Below are 22,869 nucleotides of genomic sequence, written 5' to 3' on the forward strand. Positions count from 1 at the left end.
AAACTAAAAATAACTTATTTTAAATTCTTTTTCAAAGACTTATAAAGTTAGATCACAAAAGTTAGATTACATCTTTGCATCATAAAATCAGTTTCATTTGGTATAAATTAGTATATTGAATTTTTAATATTGTTGGGTGCATTTTTTCCAGTTATTTTGGCATTTTCAGGCTAATTTTGAATTGTCATTTCTTTTCACCTCTTCTTTCTTGCTCTTTTCCTTTGGGTTCTGTTCCTGGCTTCTGGTCCTGCGGTTGCATCAGTTGACTCCTAAGTTGTGTTTCCCACAGCTGGGTCCTCTAATGGTGTTTCAGGGCTCTGGATGTACAAGGATATGGAGATAAGACAGATTGGTCAGCATGTCCATGTGCAGCTTGATTGGGTCCATTTCATATGGGGCTGTGTTTGTCTTCTAGTCTTCAGCCAGCCCAGGTCTACAGATTCTTATACAACCAATTCCCACGCTGGCCAGCTGCTGTCGTTTCATCCAGGTGTTTGGAGAAAGAATCCCCAATGTTAGATATGTTAGAGCTGAAACACAGAGACTCTCCACCTAGTTCAGCATCAACTGCATTTTCTGGGCAATGTCCAAGGAGCTGTATAGGGTAAGACTTTGGGGTTTCAAGAGCCTCCTGGTTAGAATAGGTGAAGGATGAATAGGTTAGAATAAGTGAGAGGCGAGAATGTGCAAAGCTGCTTCTGAGGAGATCCCTGGGTCTGCTGGCAAGTACCCAGTGTTTTCTGGAGAAGTGAGGAGGCTCTTCATCTTTCTGGGGTCAGGTACGGGTATCACTGCTCTTTCAATCAGCAATTGAGGAACACAGGCACTAGACTTTTGCCACAAAATTTAACCTTGAACTGACTCTTACCTAGTTTCTGTCAAAAGCTCAGATAAGACAGTGGCTCAGAAAAATGAGTGAATGGCTGGGCTCTTCACTTATTCCTTTGGCATAAATTCCTCTACTTTTCTTTTTTTTTTAATTGTTGGGAATTCCTTGAGGGCACAAGAAACCAGGTCACATTGATTGCACTTGTCAGGTAAAAGACCCTCTTACAATCATGTCTTGCAAATTCTACTTTTCTATTTAGTTGGAGAATCATTGACTTAGCTCCTGTAGAAACCACTTTACTGAATTTCACCATTATATTTGCTTCCTTTTGGGCAGTGAGTGGCCACCATGTGCCATGCTCTGTTCCCATACTGGGTAAATCCGTCTCTGACTCCCACCCAACACAAACTTTCAAGGTAAGAGCTTGAGTCCCATTTCATAGATAGGGAAACTGATTCAGTGATCACTTATTTTATACCAAGCAATTAATATAATGCTACAACTGTCTACCATAATCTTTTTTCTTTCTTAGAAAATAATTATTGCCAACTGAGAAGTGTAAAATCTCTCTATCTGGAATGTATAACATTACCTTCCAAAATAGGTATGATTATACCAACACATAAGTATATTCCATTTACGATCATTATAATTTTTTCCATTACCCTTAAATCTGTGTTATGTGTATTTCTTTGAGCAGAAGGGAAAATTTAAATAATGAAAATTTTCTAGTCCAAGTGAGGAATTGGAGAAAAAAAATGCAGTATTTCTCCAAGGGTTCAGAAAAGCTAACAAAATTAAACTCTGTTGGATTTCCCTGTGCTCTGGTTTGGATGCAGAAAGGATTGGTCGCAAGCAAGAACCTACGAGCTAATATCGACTTATGAGGTAGTCTTGAAGCACATATCCAAAAACGTTAGATTACATCTTTGAAAGCAGTTTGAATTTTATTATCCAGGAGGTGATTTTAGAATGAGTCCATAAAGACATAAGAGAAAGCTGTTCATCTATTCCCAAATCATTGAGTGTCACCAGGGTAAGGTATCAATATACATCAGTGTGAAAACAGCCAAGCAGAGAGGGCCATTTTTCTCCCATGTTCTTCCGTCTGCTGTTGTGTAGTGTTCTTCAGAATGAAATATGACTTTTAATAAGAAAAAAGAGCTAATCACTGAACATTTTTCTTATTTGAAGGTTTAACTAATGCTGTCAATCAAATTAGCTCCCACAGAGATAAATGTCCTTCAGCATCCAATTAGCCTGCTCCCTTTTCTCCAGTTTGGTTGCTTAAGTAATAAATGTCTTCACTCTTCCTGAATTTATAGTAAAGATTTTTGTGTAGCCAGGAATTGCTTCTAATCCAGAATCTCTTACTCTTTAGGCCTTAATAGATAGAGTGTGCTGCATCCTCTGATGCTTCATAAATATCGTCGATGGCAGGGATGACATTTCAGTGGAGAATGCCTGTCAAAGAAAGGCTATGCAAGAGGAATTTTTATGGACAACAGCACAGTGATGGAATACAGATCTGCAGTGCATCACCAGACAGTGACCAGAAACTGAGCAGGGCTGCAGGATTATTGACAAAACATGAGCTGCAAAGCTCGTGAGCAGTGGGCAGCTCAGAATGGACAGATGTCAAAGCTACTCAACATCTCCGCATGACTGAAAAGGTTTGCCATCCATCTGTCAATCAGCCAATCAATATTTATTGAGTGCTGGCAAGAAAAAACATGGGATGCTAATTCTTATACCTCCCAGCAAATCAATTACATCTGTTTTGCACATTACCAATACTCATTACAAGTGTATTATTTTATATATTTTTACATTTTGAGTTATTACTGTTATTATTATTCTGTTTTGTTTGGCCCAATGTGTTTCTCTGATTGCAAACTAGGAGAAAATCATAAGCAAATTTCTCAACTGTGTTTCAAATATATCCCTGGAGCTCAGATACTGCATGTAATTATTAAATGATTTGCAATAAAATAAATACACCTGCTCTGCTTAAAAAGGAATAATCCTACCAAATCAAGGCAAGTGCAGGGCAAGACATTCTAATATACATATTCTCTAAAGGTAGTTCTGCATATGTGTGAAGGTTGCTCTCATAAAGTGTCTTTGACTTGGAGTTTTAAATATGTTCTTCAATAAATGTACCTTTGACAGAAAATAATAATAAAGAAAACCCAGAAGAAATGTATTGCTATTGAAGTCAATTTCCCAGCCAAGCGGAATACGTCACTTCCTTCAGAGTATCCCTCGTGGTGTATTTTATTTTCCACTTGCCCTCGGGGGAGAATCCCGTGATTCAGAGCCGCAGCAATGGCTCCCGCTTTCTAACCAGCCTTTGTGGTGGGCAGTGTGGCTGCAATAGTGGATAGCAACGAGCCCACTGCCAGTCGGCATCAGTCACCCTCAGTCATGCTTCAGTAGAGTCTTGGTGTGTGCTGAAATGAGTGTGTCTCAAGAGCCCCAAGTCTGCAGAACAGGGATGGGGCACTGGATTTCCAGCCATGTTCAGAAGAGAGCGCCTGCTTGTCTGAGGCTGGCACAGGCTCCGGCCGGATCCTCAGCAGACTCAGCACCAGCAAAGGGCACGTGCTGGGCTCCTGGATCTTGGAGCTTCCAGGCAGCATCTTCCCTTGAATGCAAGGGGAGAGGATCCTCATCTACGTGGCCTGCTCTTTTTCTGACCCAACCACAAAATCTCTTTCCCTTCTTTCCTCCAGCAACCTGTCCAAGCCTTCTGCCCTACCTCTTTGGGGATTCTCTCTTAGAATGCTGTCTCTCACCAGTTTCTAACCTCCAGACCAGTTGTCCAGCCTACCCCCTGAACATTTCCTGCACTCCCTTCCCTCCCATCTTTGCCCCACTTGTACTCTTGCCCTGGAATAGACTTGCCCCCTACCCCTAACTCTACCAGTAATTACCTTCAACCAAAGCCTAGATCAGGGAGCCCCTCAGATCCTGTCTCCCCTGGTCATTGGCTTGGACTGACCTTCCACAAGCTGCTTAGCCTCTCTGTGCCTCAGTTTTTAAAAAGGGAAAGATAATGGCAATACCCATTTCAGAAGGTTATCATGAGAATTAACTGAAGGAATACCTGCAAAGCCCTTAGAACGGTGCCTTAAAGACAGTAACTGCTGGCCATGCCCTAACTCTCCCCGCGGGGTTATTCCAGCCTTGGCTGCGTTTTGCCTTGTAGAACCTGCTCCTCAGAAGTTTGCACAGCAACACAAGGAGTCTTATGATAGCAAACTTAAGTTCCAGTTTTGTTTATTGCTTCTCTTTATGCCTTATGCTTTTAAAATATACTTCTTGTTATAACATTTATCAGACAGACAAAAATTGAGTCTATCTATGTGCCCATTGCCCAGCTTTAACAATGATACTCTCTGGACCAATGTCATTGTCTCCCCAGCCCCACCCATACCGCCCTCTCCTGCCTAAGCCATTTGTAATTTTTTTTTTAAAGACAGAGTCTCATTCTGTTGCCCTGAGTAGAGTACTGTGGTGTCATGTCATAGCTCACAGCAACCTCAAACTCCTGGGCTCAACTGATCCTCTAGCCTCAGCCTCCTGAGTAGCTGGGACTACAGGCGCCCTCCCCTACACTCAGCTAGTTTTTCTATTTTTAGTAGAGACATCTTGCTCAGGCTGGTCTTGAATTCCCAAGCTCAAGCAATCCACCTGCCTCAACCTTTCAGAGTTCTAGGATTATGGGTGTGAGGCACCACGTCTGGCCAAGCCATATATAATATCAAAGAAGATACCTGGCCTAATATCATTTCATCCCAGAGGGCAAAATAAACTTTTCAATAAACATATCTTAACACTCACAGAAAGGACATGTCTTCATATTTTGTATATGTCAAGCAGGAATTATCTCCAGGAAGGTGCCATCCTTTCGGACCAAGGTTTCTCCTGGTGCTGTGGGCTTGAGCTTTCAATCATCCCGTAATCATTTACAATACAGTGGACCCTTCATAGCGGACCATCTCCTTACATGCACATGTCCGTGTGTAAGGCCTAGTTTCTTACGTTGACCTTTTCTGTATGTTGAGCAGTCTGTTACTGTCCCTTAGGTGGTCAGCTTACAGAGGTTAGACTTGCAGTACTTACGTTTTGAGAGGCCATAATGTGACTGGTGACATCATCTGCTCTTTGTAATAACAAGCTGTGGTGGGTGAAGATGTTTGAAAATGACTTGATCGTTGGGGGAAATCCACTTACTGGTCAAAGTGGACACTGTCTTGAGTCATTGGCTCCCAGAGATCATGCTTGCCTGAGTCACTTCATTTGAGTCTCGGTTGATTGGACACTTGGGAATTCTCCCCCACTGACAATGACGAATTTTATTGCCCTCAGTACTAATGAGTACTAATTGGAGATTTTTAGCTAGTTTAAAATTAAACTTTGGAGAACAAGTTTGCAAGTGAAATATTTAAGAGAGAAGTCATTTCCTTAGTGTTTTCTTGTTTTTTAAAGTGTATTTTTATAGTACAGTACATCACACAGGAAGATTTGGTGAGGGGAGATTCTACTTGGGTTCAGAAAATGAGGTTGAAGGAAAATCATTCTGTTGGTTCTATTTTTGTGTCCAGATCAATACAACAAAGATTAATTTAGTACCTACTAGCTCCAGAATGATAGCAAGCAGCTGGTACCCATGTTGCCACTGTGTTCTCCAGTATTCCTGTGGTCAGTTGGTAATGAATCTTGCTTTTTTCATGGCCCTTCTCAGCCCAGTGTTCCAGATGGTCACTGCCAGTTATGCCTAGACCCTGGCTTAGTGACATTTATTTGGTAACTTCATATCCCTATGTCTGAAAGTGTTTTTTTGCTATGGGGATGCTAGAATCTAGGGCTAGATATTGTTAAAATAAAAGACACTTTGATCCAAAAGTTCTTAGACCCTATTTTAATAAATTCTTGCTTTCGAAACACACAATTCCAAGTACTGCATGACAGTTTCCAGGCTGTAAAAGATGCTGATGGAGAATGAATTGTGCTACTAGACATCAGGAATGATCTTTAATAAAAGTACCCAAATTGAATTTTATTTTCTTCCTTATTCATTTCTGCATTTTCACTTGAAACCCATGTGCCCTGTCCCCATCCCTGACATTCTCAGGTCAACTTGGGAACTGTCATGTCTGAGTCTTAGCTGTCTGGCCCACCGAGGATTTGCTTCTGGCCGCTCTCTGGACATTATGCTTCTTGTATAAACTAGTAAAAAATAATACTTATAAAAGAACGATACCAGTATAGATTTGCAGGATGGGTCTAATCTTGGCTTTGACTTGAATCTTAATTGCTTGATCAAGGAAACCATGCAACCCTTCTGTGCCTGATTCCTTATCACTAAACTGAAAATGATGACATTTATTTTCTCTTCTACTTAAATTGCTATGGGAAGTAAAAAAAAAGGATAAACTGTACTACACATAATATATTTATACCACTAATTGAAGTTCATATATTTTTATGAAGTTCACCTCAGGACATCAATAATAGGGAAGTACTAGGTTTAAACATCCTAGTATTCTTTCATTGAAGATCTTTACTTCTTGATATTTTTCATATGTAATTAACAATTTAAGCAATTTTATTTTTTTTTGAGACAGAGTCTCACTATGTCGCCCTTGGTAGATTGCCGTGGCGTCACAGCTGACAGCAACCTCCAACTCTTTCTTGGGCTTAAGTGATTCTCTTGCCTCAGCCTCCTAAGTAGCTGGGACTCCAGGGACCCACCACAATGCCTGGCTATTTTTTTGGTTGTAGTTGTCATTGTTGAATTATCTTCAACTATTTGCTTTGGGCCTCGGCAGGCCCAGGCTGGGTTTGAACCCATCAGCTCCGGTGTATGGTGTATATGGCTGGCACTCTAGCTGCTGAGCTACAGGTGCCAAGCCAACAATTTAAGCAGTTTTTTTTGAAGAAAAAAGAGACTACTTGTTTAGCTGTGAAACAGGCCAAATAAAAGTTATATCTTCAGATGGACCATTTGGGTAATTTTACATGGTGGGAACTTTATCCCAAGCACTACTTCAAATTTCTGACAATTATACTTTTTGCTGAAGGGGACCACATGAGCTGGTATAAGGTCATGGCAGAAATGATTTTCAAAAAACATACAGACAGAGATCTGTGAGGCAAAACTTATTCCCTATAATAATTTTAACAGACTGAGTGAAATCAGCATGTTTTAAATTAGCTTATACTGGGCTGAGAAAAGGCTTCTTATTTCTATTTTCTTCCCCCTTTAATAGGTTAAATTGGCAAATAAATCCTAGTTTAACAAAGCAAAATAGTTGAAGATAATTCTAGAGGAAGATTGAAATATTAAAAATTTGACGAATCTAGACAATGTAGCCACCAAAAAGAAAAAACATCAGAATATAATTCAGAGAAGCATAGGGATGATTTTGCTGGTAATATTCAAGACTTAAACAAAACAAAGCCAAATGAAACCCCAAAGCTTGAAGTCTAAGATCCCTCGCCAGGCTCAGTTTACCTGTTAAACCAGTCATCTGTGTACCGAGGGTAAGGATAGGGATCGTTGCTGCTGAAGTCGTAACTGGCTTCCGCGTTCTGAAAAACACAAAGTGTGCATCAGGTCAGTAGAGCCGGAGGCACAGTCAAGGGAGAGCCTGGGGAGGCTGTTTATGTGTGTAGTGCTTCCCCGGGGTGCTGTGCTGATGTTCTGCAAAACGGAGACAGAGCCGACGTGTGTTCTGGTAGTCTTGCCTCCTCCCTTGATCTCTTTTCCCAGGCTTCCTCCTGGACTACTATTTTAAGCCTTCATGGGGTTAGCAAATTCTAGCCCTGTGTTCTCCACAACTGTCTTCATTCTAAGTAGAGGTGCTCTTTGTGGGCTAAGGGATGTCACTGGAATCTGGGGCTTATGGTAAAATTCCTTGATGCTTCCTTGGACTGATGACTGGATGGTTTAGTTTTTGTTGCAAGTGAGATGGTCTTTGGGGTTTTCTTGTTTTGCGTGGAAGCTGTATGTCCAGAACACTGTCAGGAGGCTTGTTTCCTTCCCCCCCGGCCCCGCCCAAGCCCCTAACGTTGTCTGTGGTTGACTTCATTTATTCACTCAACAAGTGTCTTTACGTGTCCAGTATCTGAGACTTTGTTGAGGACAGGAATACAGAGGTGGTATCCTGGCCCTCATGTAACTGATAGCTTGGGGGTGGGGGGGACATATGTCAATCAAATGATCAAGCAAACAAATACACAATTTCGAAATGTGATAGGTCTGCATCCTTACACCTTTCAGTATACGGTTAGAAGTATAAAATTCCATGTAATCCAACAACTCCATTTTTCCCATTGAGAGTCTTTCCCCATGTAAATCAATTATAATAGAACCACCATAGTTGACCACCTCCTTCAGTTGACCTAATTTTCACAGACTGGACATGCACCACATGTACTCAGTATACAGTAGGCTTAGTTCCTTATGTTGACCAGTTTGTTATCATCTCTTGGGGTTCCATTGTTTTCTTTCACTTATGTAAGTTTGCATTTTATATTTTTACATTTGGGTCTTTGCTTGGTCTGCCTTTCATTTTGTTTGGTTTATGATGGGAGATGATCCACCCTCACTGGGCGAATCCGCCATTCCTTCCCCATTGCTTTCTCTGCTTGCCAAGAGATACTGGTTTCTTGGAGGCTCCTCTCTCCTCATCTCATTCTCCTTGTCTTTGCTTCTGGGGTCTGAAATAAAGATCCTGATGGCTTCTTGGCCCACAGTATACACTGGATTAGGAGACACTGGATTAATGCACATTCCAGCTTTGGTATTTTTTGATTCCATGGGTCCCAAGACATTTTTAGGAAATGTGTTCTTTTATGAGGCAAAACACTTTCATTTGGGACACAAGTATCAGTGGCCTAATGTTTTTAAAAGCAAATCATCTAATTCTATTAATTAAATCTATCAATCAATTAATTGTATTAATTTTTGTTTTGATCTGCTGGATGACAAAAAGCTGTCAGTGACTAGCAGTTGTAATGATCAGAATTATAACTAATTTATTTTTAAAATAAATGGTGTATTTGGACAGAAGTCACCCTGAAATTTGGTCCATTTTGCCAATTAATCTGGAATGAGTCAATGCTTTATTCAAGCACCTAGATTGTCATTCAACACCCACTGTTTGGAGAGCAAATCCTCCTCTCTCCACTGGCCATCATTGTTGACAAGTTCCTGGTTTTTCTCCTCCTTTCCCACTTAGGTCTCAAATTACTTTCATTGACCTTTAATGTTTAAGTCTCCATCTGATCTACAATCTTTACCTGTGGGAGGCTGTCTCAGATTTGGTATTTTTCCCCCACTCCCAGGGTTTTCCATGACATACTTGGATTTTAGCTCTTTTCAGGGATTCTAGTAACTTATTTGTCTTCCCTGGGTATATTTTTCTACCTCCAACCTCTGAATTTATCGGAGATAAGATAAAAGCATTCTTGAGGTAGGAAAATTGACAGAAACACAGGTTAAAATTCTCTCTGAGGGGGAAGGTGCTTCAAAGTTCAGATCGAAATTTAAGCAAGAGATTCAGAAGACTATTTTCTCAGTCTTATTTGTTTCTCCAGGGAAGGAATTTAAATTCCCTGGTCTCAAGTGAGATGTGCAGGAAATTAACATGAGTAGTCCTTGTGGGAGGACTGCCTCTTTCTTCTGTTCTTGGGGGGGGGGGTATGGGGCTAGTTGGAATGTTGAACCTCAGAGGGGTCTAGAGTGCATCCCATGACAGGGGGGCGGAGTTGCAGAACAGGGGTGCCCAGCGAGGCATCTTATCTGCAGGTTTGGAGTGGCCTCGTTGCTGACCAGGGCCTGGCAGAGTGTTCTGTGAGAGGCTGAGGTTCGAAAGGACATGGCATGGAGAACCAGCTGGCCTAGAAAATTCTGTTGGTCGGGACAGTGAGGATCCAGGGCTCAGGCAGGATCTGTGGAAACTGACCACCGAGGGCAGTGGGAACGGGATTGTCACAGGAGCCAGGGTGAACAGATGGTGAAAAATAAGCCCAGGACCCCATTCTCCCTCCACAATGCTGTGCTGGTCCTTTGGAGCTTGAGGGGGGAAATTCTGGAGATGGGTGGGGTGGAGCAAAACCTGAGTGGAACAAGACCAAATTTCTATCATCAGGGCAATTAGGCCCACAGATAGAAATTAAGCTCAATCACAAAAAACTGGGGAATGTCTGCACCTTCGTGCTTGCTGCCTGAGTTTCTGCTTTCGCAAGCTCTCCCCTCGGGCTTGTCTCCCTGGCTCACAATCACCCCTGGGTCTGGGGTGAGGGCTCCGCCTCTGCTCCATTGCTCTGGAGAAGATTGCTCACCTTGAAGTGGTAGGGTTCACAGGGGCAACTAGGAGTTCTGAGAGCACAGCTCATCACTGAGGACCCACAGAATTCTGTGACCATTTTTATAACGAGAAGACATTGTCTAGGGTCAAATTTGCCTCTAATTTTGTTGAAATAGATAACTTAGGAACCCCAACTATTTTGTTGTCTTTATAATTGATTTGATGACTAATGCTTAATTTCTTGGGTAACAGTCTACGCTGAGCGTTAAGGAAGGCAAACAGTTGTTATTCTTGTTTGGCTCTGTTTTCTGACTAAAAATCGAATGGTTGTTAGCAAGAAATAGCAATGAGCAATATTTTGCGAGGGTTCTGTTTATGCATTTACAGCCAAGCCGAATCATTTATTGATTTGAATTACAATGTTGCCTCCCATAAAGTTATTCGTGTATAGGAATAAGTTAAACTGGCCTTGAATTATACTGGACTTTTCCATAATAGCCATTCACATGGACATTGGGTGTGGGGGGGACTGGTGTTTTGGTAAATTTAAGGTTCTAGTCATCCTTGGCTAAACACGATGTGTGTTTTGTTTGGACTTCTCTGCTTCCTAAAATACATTAGTCTATTTTCTCGCTTTAGAAAATATTAGCTGCCTAATGAAAATAATTTAATCTTTGATGATTCAGCATCAGGATGATTCAGAGTCATTATGAAGAACTTGAATTATTCTTGTGCCATCTCACAGAAAGTGAGAAGATTGGGTTGAATCCAAACTGACCTCAGGGCTTCCCTGGAAGTTATTTCTGGAAAGAAACTTCTTACAATGGCTCATTTTTGCCTATAAAAGTTTCATGCAGGGTGGAGAAAAACACTGCCTCTGGTATCTAATAATTCTAAGTCTTAATTTATGAATATTTTAAGGTACCATCAGAAAGGAAGACTAGACTTGCTCTAAGCTAGAAAGTTTAATGATTACGTTTAGCATTGTTTGCACTGTGTACTTTCAAACAGACGGACTGGATGTATACTGTGCTATGCAGAGACAAATGACTACTCAGTTTCATGAAATGCCCTGGCTTTTTACATCTGAGGTGCCGTCCTTATGGGGCCATCAGAGGCACAGCCAGCAATGGCACACTTGATATGTTATGGTGGGGTTATGGTACCGTGAAGACTGGTGGTGAAAGGTGGGTGTTCCTGAACCATGTGGTAACTGTGCCCATTGCTTTCCCATCTGTAGAGAAGCTTCCGAGGCTTCTGAGGTTGGACTTGACTCTGGCACTGCCGTCTATATCCCCCAGTTTGGAATTTAATGCCTGGGTGACGAGTGTGCCTCCCTTGCTGAGCTGCCCAGGACAAATGTGTCTTTAGGTACCAGGTTGGTGGAGGGGGAGGAAGAGAAGCATTCAAGTCAGACAGACCTGGCTTTGACACTAGGCTGTTTTTTGAACTGTAGTATCCTCCTATTTAAAATGTGGGTGGTAAAACTGTTACTACTTGGTTGCTGAAGGGATAAATTTTCTCATCCCTGATGTCTCTTTTTTTTCTCCTAGTCTTTGTTTGATCACCTATGGCAGTGTGATTTTCGACCAGTGTGCCATGAAAATGTTTAAAGATCATTAATTAAATTATTTTTGAAAGAAGTTTGATGCACAGCAAGTATATACTTTTCTTTACTCTTTTTTTTTTTTGATCAACGTAATTTAAGTGTGTCGTGGAAGTTTAACTAGAGGTTCAAGTGTGCTGTGAGACAAAAATAGTTGAAAAATACTGACTTATGGCAAGGGTCATAAACCATAGCCCACAGGCTAACTCTGGCCCTCTGCCTGTTTTTGTCCATAAAATTTTACTGGAACACACCTGCATCCATTTACCAATTGTGTACTGGCTGCTTTTGTACTATAACAGCAGAGCTATGTAGTTGTGCAAAGCCTAAAGTATTTACTATCTGGCTTTTTATTGGAAAGAGTTTGCCAAGCACTGACAGAGGTCCTAGGCCTGTGGGCTTCTGGGCTATCCTCTGGCCTCCTACATTGTAGCATCTCACTCAGTTGGTGTCTTTGTGGGCTCTGAGACATACCTGTCTCATGTCCTGTTCTCTCTAGGTGGCCCGTAGCTGCTGAAAAAGAATCTGATACAAACTGCATTGTTAGGAGCTTGAAGCTTACCCCTCCTGGGTCTCCAGCCCATCCATGGTGGGTTATCCATCAAGTTACTGCGGTCAGAATCTGGGGCTCAGCCCACTAGGGCACGGATGGAGGCTGCAGAGAGCATTCTGCTGTGGTGGTAAGTACTGCCATTGTTTCCACCACCCCACTGCCCACCACTGGTTGAAGGCAGCCTCTGGGGGCTATTATTCCTTGAGCTCTGTTTTTCCATCAACAAATGTCTTGCCCCAGGTGAGACTCAAACTCACAGGCCCTGGTTTGTAAGGCCAGCAGTCTAACCACCACACTACAGTGCTCAGCTATCAAGAGAGTCTTAGCTAATTTATTACTAAGTGTGGGGGAGGATATAAGGGGGTATTAAAACCAGAAAGTTTATAGCAGTTTTATATATAACCACCAAAAACTTAAAATCAACCAGGATGTTCTTCAGTAGGTGAATGGATTCATAATCTGTGGTATATCCAGACAATGGAATATTGTTCAGCACTAAAAAGGAATGAGCTATGAAGCCATAATAAGACATGGAGGGAAGTTAAATGTGTATTGCTAAGTGAGGGCTGCCCATCTGAAAAGATGACAGATTACATGATTCCAACTATATGACATTCTGAATAAGGCATAGCTATAGGGATAGCAAAAAGGCTAGTGGTTTCCGGGGTTGGGGGTAGGGACGGTTGAACAGGGAAAGCACAGAGGATTTTAGGGATTGTTCTGTCTGATACTCTAATGAGGGATACAGATCATTACACATTTGTAATCCATAGAATGTACAGCACCAAGGTGAATTTTAACCATGGACACTATGGACTGTGGGTGACAGTGAAGGGGGAGAATTTAGGAGGAATACAGGAAATCTCTGTACTTTCCACTCGCTTTTTTTGTGAATATAAAACTGCACTTAAAAATAAAGTCTATTAAAAAAAAAAACAAAAAAACAAGTGTCTTGCTTATTCCCAGGTTAGAACATTGCTCTTGGAAGAAAAAGGTATTTACAGTAAGCAGCCCATGCAGGCAATGATAATCACTCAGGTGATATTGGTGCACATGGTGTCCACTACACAAGACCTCACTCATCTTCCATTTTTAGAGATGCTGTGACGACATTCTGACAATGCTGGACTTCCCTAATAGACGAATGTATTTCTTATGGGTACCCACTCATGTGATTGAGCAGATATTTTCAGAACACTGAAGGGCAAACTCTGATCTGACTATAAAACTGTAAAAATGGCTCGATGCTTGTAGCTCAGTGGTTAGGGCGCCAGCCACATACACCTGGGCTAGTGGGTTCGAATCCAGCCCGGGCCTGCTAAAACAACAACAACAACAACAACAATAACAACAACATAGCCGGGCATTGTAGGTGAGTACCTATAGTCCCAGCTACTTGGGAGGCTGAGACAAGAGAATTGCTTATGCCCAAGAGTTTGAGGTTACTGTGAGCTGTGATGCCACAGTACTCTACTGAGGGTGACATGGTGAGACTCTGTTTCAAAAAAAAAAGTTGTAAAAATGCTTTCTATAATTAGGCAATTGGACAGTTGTGCAGCTTGTGCATTGCACAAGGATGTTTGCCCCCTGGGCAGCATGTGCCCCAGGATGGGGCTTTAAAAAGGAATTGGCCAGCTCAGAGGGGCTGCCTTTTTCTCATTTGTCTGCCCAGAAGGGGGCACCTTCTCCAATTTGTTTGCTCAGAGGGTGGGAGCACTTTTGCAATTCACTCACCAGTAGGGGGCATCGTTTTCAATTCCACACAGATGCACTATGTATGTACTAGCATGTCTGTGAGCCCTGGATAATAGAGTCTATTGTTATAGTTATATACTAGCCCAGGCCATACAGAAGTTGTACCAGAGAAGAGAGGATGTTTTCTGCAAAACATCAAATAATAACCAGACTTAAATAACATCTCAAACTGTAGGAGTTCATGATGATGAGTACAGCGTGGCATTTGATTAACTACCAATGTAATCGCACCGCTCTAGGAACTCAGAACAAGCAACCACATCACATTTGTCCCTTATTCTGGCTTGCTACTTTCCCTGAAGGCATTTAACCAAATAACCCAGCCAGGAGCTGTGTAACAGTATTAGCTGAAATTGCTCTGTGCTCATGGACTAATGAAAGAGAAATGAGCTTCCCCAGATAGACTCTCAAACTGCAACCATATTGCCCCAGAACAAAGCTCATCTGTATGGAAACTGAGCAGCAAAATAGCCCAGCCCATTAGAGCCTAAAGAATTTTGCTATTGTGCCTACTCGCATCTAATATGGTCATGGCTGAATGTTCCCAACTGTGCCTATTTTGATTTTCCTCAAATAATTCTCCCACATGCACTGTTTTAACGATAATGTTCAGCTCACTTCTGACTGAAACCAACATTAAAGGGATTTATGTCTATATTAAGTCTGGCTATAAAACTTAATGAAATTTAACATTTCTCCAGAACTAAAAATAAAAAAAAAATGCATTGTCAGAAATTTGTTTGAAATCTTTCTTCTGTACTCTTAAGGTTTCCAGGGTTGTGTGTTTTCCCATGACACGGTGCTCTCTGATTGTGGATTGGACATTTCCTCCCATCGCTTCCTTCTTGCTGCTGGAAATTCTAGCAACTTTTGTAGTCATTGGAGCACTCCCCAGATAAGAGGAATTAAACAGCCTAATAGGCCCCACGGGTAACACCGTGCCCCAAGCCATGTCCTAGGCTACTGGCCTTTTTGTATTTTCCAGAACTTGGACAGCTCTATCCTTTGGCTCTCATTGTCACCCTTCTTAGCTGACTTGGGAGAGGTTCTAAGCACTAAATGGAAGAGAAGAGAGAATAATATTAATTCCTAATGGTTAATAAAATGCCCTAAATCAATAAAGTGTCTTTAACTTTTTCAAAGGAGTGCAGATCTCTTATTTTATTTGATATTTTCCAAATCCCTGTGGGGTAGGAGACCAGATGTACTACCAGGAGTGGGCAGTGACCCTAAGTCCCAACCGAGTCAGCACCTCTGAGGTCTACAGGAAGTCTTTAGAGTGCTCCTTCCCAATCTGTGTCCTGGCTTATCTTGTTGTTTTAGCATGCTGATGATGCTTGTGTTAGGCTAGGTTGAGGCTGATTCCCACACATGAATGTCAAGAACTTCCCTAAAAGAAGAGAAGCTGATACAATGAAGAAAAGCTGCCACTCACTGGGATGAATCTCTAAGAGCTGGCACCAAGACAGGCTCTAAAACTTGAGTGGAAAACATTTATATTGTTATTTTCACTAGCTGCCACCTCAAGTTTCCCTCAATTATGGGTGTAGAATATAAACCACAATGTTATAAGCAATACTTGTGAGCTTGTTACCAATACATATTTGTAGATGACATTCTGGTTGCTGCAGATACGCTGAAATATCTTTTTAGCATAGCCCTACCTGCCACTAGGTTTTGTTATTTAATGCATTGATAAAGAATTATATATGTTACCATTTCATAAATATACATTTTTAATCTTTTATGATTGTATTTCAGTAAAATAGCTTTCCAGCTGGGCCCAGTGGCTCATGCTTGTAATCTTAGCACTCTGGGACGCTGAAGTGGGTGGACTGCTTGAGCTCAGGAGTTCAAGATTAGCCTGAGGTAGAGCAAGACTCCCTCTCTAAAAAATAGCTGGGCATTGTGGTGGGTGCTTGTAGTCCTAGCTACTTGGGAGGGTGAGACAAGAGGATTACTTTTGCCTGAGAGATCAAGGGTGACAAAGTGAGGCTCTGTCTCCAACCCCCCCCCCCAAAAAAAACCCCCCAAAACCTTTCCTTGGTGCTATAGTCTGATTGTTGGTGTCCCTCCAAAATACATATGTTGAAATCTAACCCCCATGTGTTGGTATTAACAGGTGGGATATTTGGAGCCGATTAGGTCATGAAGGCAGATCCCTCATAAATGGGATTAGTAAACTTATAAAAGAGGCCCAAGGAAGCTTATTTAAATGTTACACATTTACGAAAAACAGGTTTTTACCAGGCACCAAATCCGCTGACTCCTTGATCTGAGACTTCTAGTCTCCAGAACTATGAGCAATATAGTTTTGTTATTCATAAATTACTCAGTCTAAGATACTTTATTATAGCAACTCAAACAGACTAAGAAATTTGGTTGCTCTGTGTATTTTGTGTAAGTATTTAAAATATGATATTGAGAATGTGGGGACACAGGTACTAGTCTATATGGTTAGTTGGTACAATCTCTTTGAAGAGCGATTTGGCCATATCTATCAAGACAAAAAATGAACTCTAAGAATCTACCCTAAATATATACCGTACTTGCAGATATATGAAAGACATGTGTTTAATTATATTCATGGCCACCATGATTGTAATAATGAAAGACTAGAAACAACCTAAATGTCCAACATTGGGGATGAGTTGAAGAAGTTACCATGTACCCATATTTTGCAAAACTCTGAGCTTTGGGAAAAAATGGGATATGATCAATGGGCACTTGGGCTTTTTCCATGACTTAGCAATTATGAATAGGGCTGCAATAAATATTCTGATACAAATATCTTTGTTATGATGTGATTTTTTGTTGATCCACGAATGGATTAATAAATTGTGGTGTATGTACACCGTGGAATATTATGCAGCCTTAAAAAAGATGGAGACTTTACCTCTTTCTTGTTTACATGGATGGAGCTGGAACATATTCTTCTTAGTAAAGTGTCTCAAGAATGGAAGAAAAAGTACCCAATGTACTCACCCTTATTATGAAACTAATGTAGGACCTCCACATGAAAGCTATAACCCAGTTACAACCTGAGAATAGGGAGAAAGGGGAAAGGGAGGGGAGGGAGGAGGGAGGTAGATGGAGATAGGGGGATTAATGGGATTACACCTGCGGTGCATCTTACAAGGGTATATGTGGATCTTAGTAAATGTAGAATGTAAAGGTCTTAGCAAAATAACTAAGAAAATGCCAGGAAGGCTATGTTAACCAGTGTGATGAAAATGTGTCAAACGGTCTATGAACCAAGTGTATGGTGCCCCATGATCATACTAATGTACACAGCTATGATTTAATAAAAAAAATGGGATATGAAACTTGCAGAGAACTCATTCCCAAGAAATATTACTATGTAATAAAGATGATGTGCAGAATAAGGCACATACTATCCTCCCGTGTATATAGAAGAGAGGGACATGCTTGATGATAAGTGTGTACAGTATTTCTGGAAAGAAATACAAGAGTCTTTTCATAGAGTTTTGTCTCTCCAACAGTGATTTTCAACCAGTGTGCCAGGGCACACTGGTGTGTCATGAGAGGATCTCAGGTGTGCCACAGACATTTTTAAAGATCATTAAGTTATTTTCAAAAGAAGTTCAAAGCACAGTAAACATATTCTTTTTTCTACTCTTTTTGTTTTGATCAACATAATTCAAGTGTACCCTGGAAGTTTAACTATAGGTTCAAGTGTGCTGTGAGATAAAAAAAAGTTGAGAAATCTTGCTCTGGGGAGTGGGATGGGGCCTGGGGTAGAAGGAAGACATAGTTTTCATTCACAACCTTTTCTTTTCTGTATTTTTTTTTCCATAATAATACTAGCAGGTAACACATACTGAGTGTTTATTTTGTATATGGGACTCTCGTAGATGTTTTGTATGCATTAATCTCTATGATGCCTGCATATGAATACTCCTATTGTCACCCCCTTCTGTAAGCAGGGAAATTGAGGCATAAAGAGGTGAGCACTTTGTCCAAGGTCACACAGATGGTGAGGGGCAGAGTGAGGATTTAAAGCCAGCAGATTGGCTCCAGATACCTCTCTCCGAGCTAGGCAATCTTGCTTCTCTGCATTAGAGTTATAAGTATCACATTCTGCTTTATGCACATTTAGAAGAAAAACAAATACCTAGCAACTAAAAAAAGAATAATTTAGTGCATTTAGTTCCTAGAACACCAATGAATCATTCTGTTTAAATCCAAGTATATAAGTTTAGCTAATAATTTCAGTCACCACACTGGGACATACCTCACTAAACAGGCAGGGAAACACACGTCTTACTTTATATGGGCCATTTATTTTTTTGAAACAACATGGTTTTATTTAGTGAATTTTCTCAACCAAGGTTGATATAATAGTTTCAAGGCCTAAACCAGCAAATGTGCGGCTGATGAGAAGCTCATTCTCCTGCTTTCTTTGTTCTCGGTTGATGATGCTCTTCCTTATAAAAGTAGGATTTTGTTTGCGAGATGGAGTCTTGCTCTGTCCCCTGGGCTAGAGTGCAGCGGCATCATCATAGCTCTCCGCAGCCTCAACTCCAGGCTCAAGCCATCCTTCTGCCACAGCCGCCTGAGTAGCTGGGACTACTGGTGCCTGACACCACGCTTGGCTATTTTTTCTATTTTTAGTAGAGACGGGGTCTCACTCTTGTTTAGGTTGGTCTCGAACTCCTAGGCTCAAGGGATCTTCCCGCCTCGGCCTCCCAGAGTGTTGGGATTCAGGCGTGAGCCCCTAAGCTCAACCATTGCATTCTTTTTGACAGTCCATTCTACTAATGTTTAGGGATATTGGTAGTTTTTATGTTTGAAATAATGATTTCTAGTGTTCCTTTAAAAATACATGAATTTATGTTTTAAAAAAGTGAGTCAATTTAAGGAAACATACCAGGTAAATAATACCATTAGTGGCAAAAATTGCAAAGGTGTGTTGTGACTGATGGAAACTCTGGAATAAAGGAATTGTAAAATTTGTGGCTTTGACTTCTCTAGTTGTTAACATAGTCAGCCTTAAAAGCAGCCCAATAATTACCTACATGGGGTGGCCTGAAAGAGTAATGGAGGAGACTCCTTGAATTTTCATCCTGCCACTTGACATTTCAGTGATAAAGGCTTCAAAATCCTTTTTATTCTGCAGCTTCTTTCTCCTTTTATTCCTTTTTATTCTGTTAGCTTCAATGCATTCATGGGTCAGCCAATCATTTATTTTTTTTTCACTGAACAAACATTTGTTGAGTACCAACTATTTACCAGGCATGGTGCAACAGTAAGTCACTATTGGAGAGGAAGATGTTCTTTGCTGAGGCATCTCACCAGCACTCATGAGCTAATACACTATGTCATGGAGGGTTTTTATTTTTTATGCAGAGTCTCATTCTGTCGCCCTTAGTAGAGTGCTGTGGTGTCATAGCTCCAGTGACCTCAAACTTGGGCTCGAGCAATCCTCCTGCCTTAGTCCAAGTGACTACAGGCACCCACCATGATGCCCAGTTAGTTTTTTCTATTTTTAGTAGAGACAGGGTCTCACTTTTGCTTAGGCTGGTCTTGCACTCCTGAGCTCAAGCAATCCCCCTGTCTCGGTCTTCCAAAGTGCTAGGATTATAGGCATGAGCCACCGTGCTTGGCCAGTCACGAAATTTTTAATAAAGTCTTCTGTTATCTGCTAATAGTGGCTCCTAACTCAGGCTTCTCAAGTGAGTTACCTGAAGAGCTTTTAGAAGACAATTACTTGAGCAATACTTAGATTCTGATTTCGTTTAGTGTTCATATTCCAGCCCCCTTGTGACTTAAAGTCTATGAAACAGTAGTACTGACATCTTCTGAGAACTCGTTAGAAATACGGACTCTAAGGCCCCACCAGGGCCAACTGGATCTGCTTTCAGTGGGACTCCCAGAGGAATCACACGCACACTGACTCTTATTTGCAAACCGGGTTTGCTTTTGGTGCAATGCATCCAGAGTCTCCATGTTACAGTCTTCTCCCACTATTCCTCCTCCCCCTTCCACCTGAACTCTTCAACAGAAAGGAATTAAACTGGATGAGCCATTCCTATCTTAGCATGAATAAATTCAGAACATTGCTCTTCCCAATATTATTTGCTTCAACAGAAGACAGTGGACATTGGAAAAAGTTGAAGAACTCAATCTCTAATGGTAAAGATTACAAGGTGTTATTTCGGGAGAGTCAATAACTTCTTGGCATGGTTCAGGTCCAAGTTCTTTCTATGGATAAAGTCAGCTCTGAGAACAGAGCTGTCACAGTGGATTCCTTTGGCTCTGAAAGAGAGGCCTGGTAAGCAGAAGACAACAAAAGAGGGCTAAAGCGTGGATTTTTATGCATAATATTACTGAGTTTTTGTGCTTCTGGCAGGCAAGGGCTGTTGGGAGGATTAATTCTGCAAGAGAGAAGAATATAAGTTCATAGTGAAGGGTTTCTTGCTGTTAAATACATTTGGATGAATATTAAGTTCTGAATTATTTTTCCCATCTGCTGCTTAAGAGAAAGTTTCTGTGAAAACTTTAAAAATACACCTAATTATAGACAAACTAAATGCCAAGCTGCATGAACAGCACAAGGCATTAAAGCATCTCTTTTAAAATATGTTTATATTTCAATAGACACTTAATATTATTATTATTATTATTATTTTTTGAGACAGAGTATCACTATGTTGCCCTTGGTACAGTGCCATGGCGCACACAGCTCACAGCAACCTCAAACTCTTAGGCTCAAGTGATTCTCTTGCCTCAGCCCTCCAAGTAGCTGGGACTATAGGCACCTGCCACAATGCCCAGCCATTTTTGGTTGTAGTTGTCATTGTTGTTTGGCAGGCCTGGGCTGGGTTCGAATCCATGAGCTCTGGTGTACGTGGCTGGTGCCCTAGCGGCTGAACTACAAGGACCGAGTCAACACACACTTATTTTCATACCCTGCTTCTCTCTTGAAAAAAAAAAAAAAATACATGCTTTCTAGATTCTAAAGATGATACATGGAAAAATTAAGAGTATAGTAAGAGATAATTTGGATTTAGTAAAAATGGAGATGCACATAGGTATCCATAAGTGTGCTATGATTCTGCCATCAGTCTTATCTTGGCTTCATTGTCCAAATTTGACCTGAGTATCTACAGATAATGCCTGAAGCAGATCCAAGTTCATGACTGGTTCCACTCATGCACCTGCCCAAGAACTGATGGATTCTTCTAACCTTCCTTGTGCTGGTCCTGCTGGGGTTCTCTTGATGATGCTCTTCTTTATAGAAGTAGGATTTTTTGTGTGTGTGTGTGAGATGAAGTCTTGCTCTGTCACCTGGGCTAGAGTGCAGCGGCATCATCATAGCTCTCTGCAGCCTCACACTCCAGGCTCAAGCCATCCTCCTGCCACAGCCGCCTGAGTAGCTGGGACTACTGGTGCCTGACACCATGCTTGGCTATTTTTTTTTATTTTTAGTAGAGACAGGGTCTTGCTCTTGCTTAGGCTGGTCTTGAACTCCTGAGCTCAAGGTATCTTCTGGCTTTGACCTCCCAGAGTGTTGGGAGTATAGGCGTGAACCAGTGGCCTTCACTGCTAAGATCTGTCTGTGTCCCCCTTGACCTTGAGGGAGCTGCACGTAAAAGCGACTCCAGCGGTGCTGTGAGCCATTATCTCCTCTTTCCCTAACACGTAAGGAGAGGGCAATGGTTACTTAGAGGTTGAAGGGAAAAGACAAGACACAGGCTGAAGAGAGGCAGTAGAATTTAGCCTCACGAACTTAGTAAGAGGTGAAGGAGAGTGACTGTGGGGATGCTCTCTAGGGGCTCTGGATCGGAGGGCAGCCTGCAGATGGGCATACAATAGCTGCTGTGAGAGAAATTGCCCCATAGAAGGTTGAGACTGAAGGGCCAGAGAGTAGCTGGCTCAGAGGTCAATCCAAGCCTGATCCTCACAGTTCCAGAAACTGAGTGTGCTGGCAAGGCCTGCAAGAGCAGCTGTGTAAATCAGCCCAATGAGAGTGAGACGAGTGAGTTCTGAAAATGGAATCAGAAGGTAATGTAATAGCTGGGGTGGAAATTTGTGTTGTCAAGGTGATAGGGTCCAAGTCAATGGGTGGTTCCCTCTCTTTGACGGCATGTTCTCTGATGTTGCAGAGATTCTCCAAGCTTCCCCACCCTCACCTCCTCTGCAAGTGTTCCACTTGCCTTTGAATGCCTGGTGAGGTCAAGTCCACTATCTCTGAGACCAGATGTGCTGAGAAAGATGAAGACGCTAGTTTACACCCTTCTCCCCTGTGTGTGATTACACAACTTCAGGATCACCTGCCTCTCCTTTTTGAGCTCTAAAAATAGCAAAGATGAGTTCACTGATAGCTGAGTCACCTCATCGAAGGGGTTGTTCTGTCCAAATATTATTTATTGGAAAATTTGTCTTAAACACATTTTACACGATGTTTCTTTCTCCTGTCAAAAGCACAGCTATATGGATAATATTTAATAAATACTATATCACACGGGGATCTATTACTATTATACATACAGAAATAAGATTATATGTAAATTCCATATGTATAAAATTCAGCACAAATTAATTCCTTTCGAGTCCCACAGCAATTTTTAGAATTAAAAATTAAATATTGTGACTCCCATTTTACAGCTAAGAAAACAGAGGGTCCGTGAGGTTATGTGATTTACTCAAGGTTTTCCAGCTAGAAGTGATTGAGTTAGTACTCAATGTTAGATCTTCTGATTAAATGAAGTTTCTTTTCTCTGCATTGCATGACATATATAGCTCCTTCCTTTACGGTGTGCTCCCAAAGATGCCCTAG

At 41.4% G+C, this 22,869-nt stretch overlaps 1 protein-coding gene across 1 annotated transcript in view; it reads right to left on the reverse strand.

Moving 5' to 3' along the window:
- Window positions 1–22,869, reverse strand: part of PCSK2 (proprotein convertase subtilisin/kexin type 2) — a 280,892-nt gene that overhangs the window by 60,330 nt on the left and 197,693 nt on the right. The window contains exon 6 of the mRNA XM_053574440.1: window positions 7,353–7,429. Coding sequence (XP_053430415.1) covers window positions 7,353–7,429 — 77 coding nt within the window. The remainder of the gene's footprint in view (window positions 1–7,352; window positions 7,430–22,869) is intronic.

This window comes from Nycticebus coucang, chromosome 21 (genome assembly GCF_027406575.1).
Source record: "Nycticebus coucang isolate mNycCou1 chromosome 21, mNycCou1.pri, whole genome shotgun sequence".
In the NCBI taxonomy this organism is placed as follows: domain Eukaryota; kingdom Metazoa; phylum Chordata; class Mammalia; order Primates; family Lorisidae; genus Nycticebus; species Nycticebus coucang.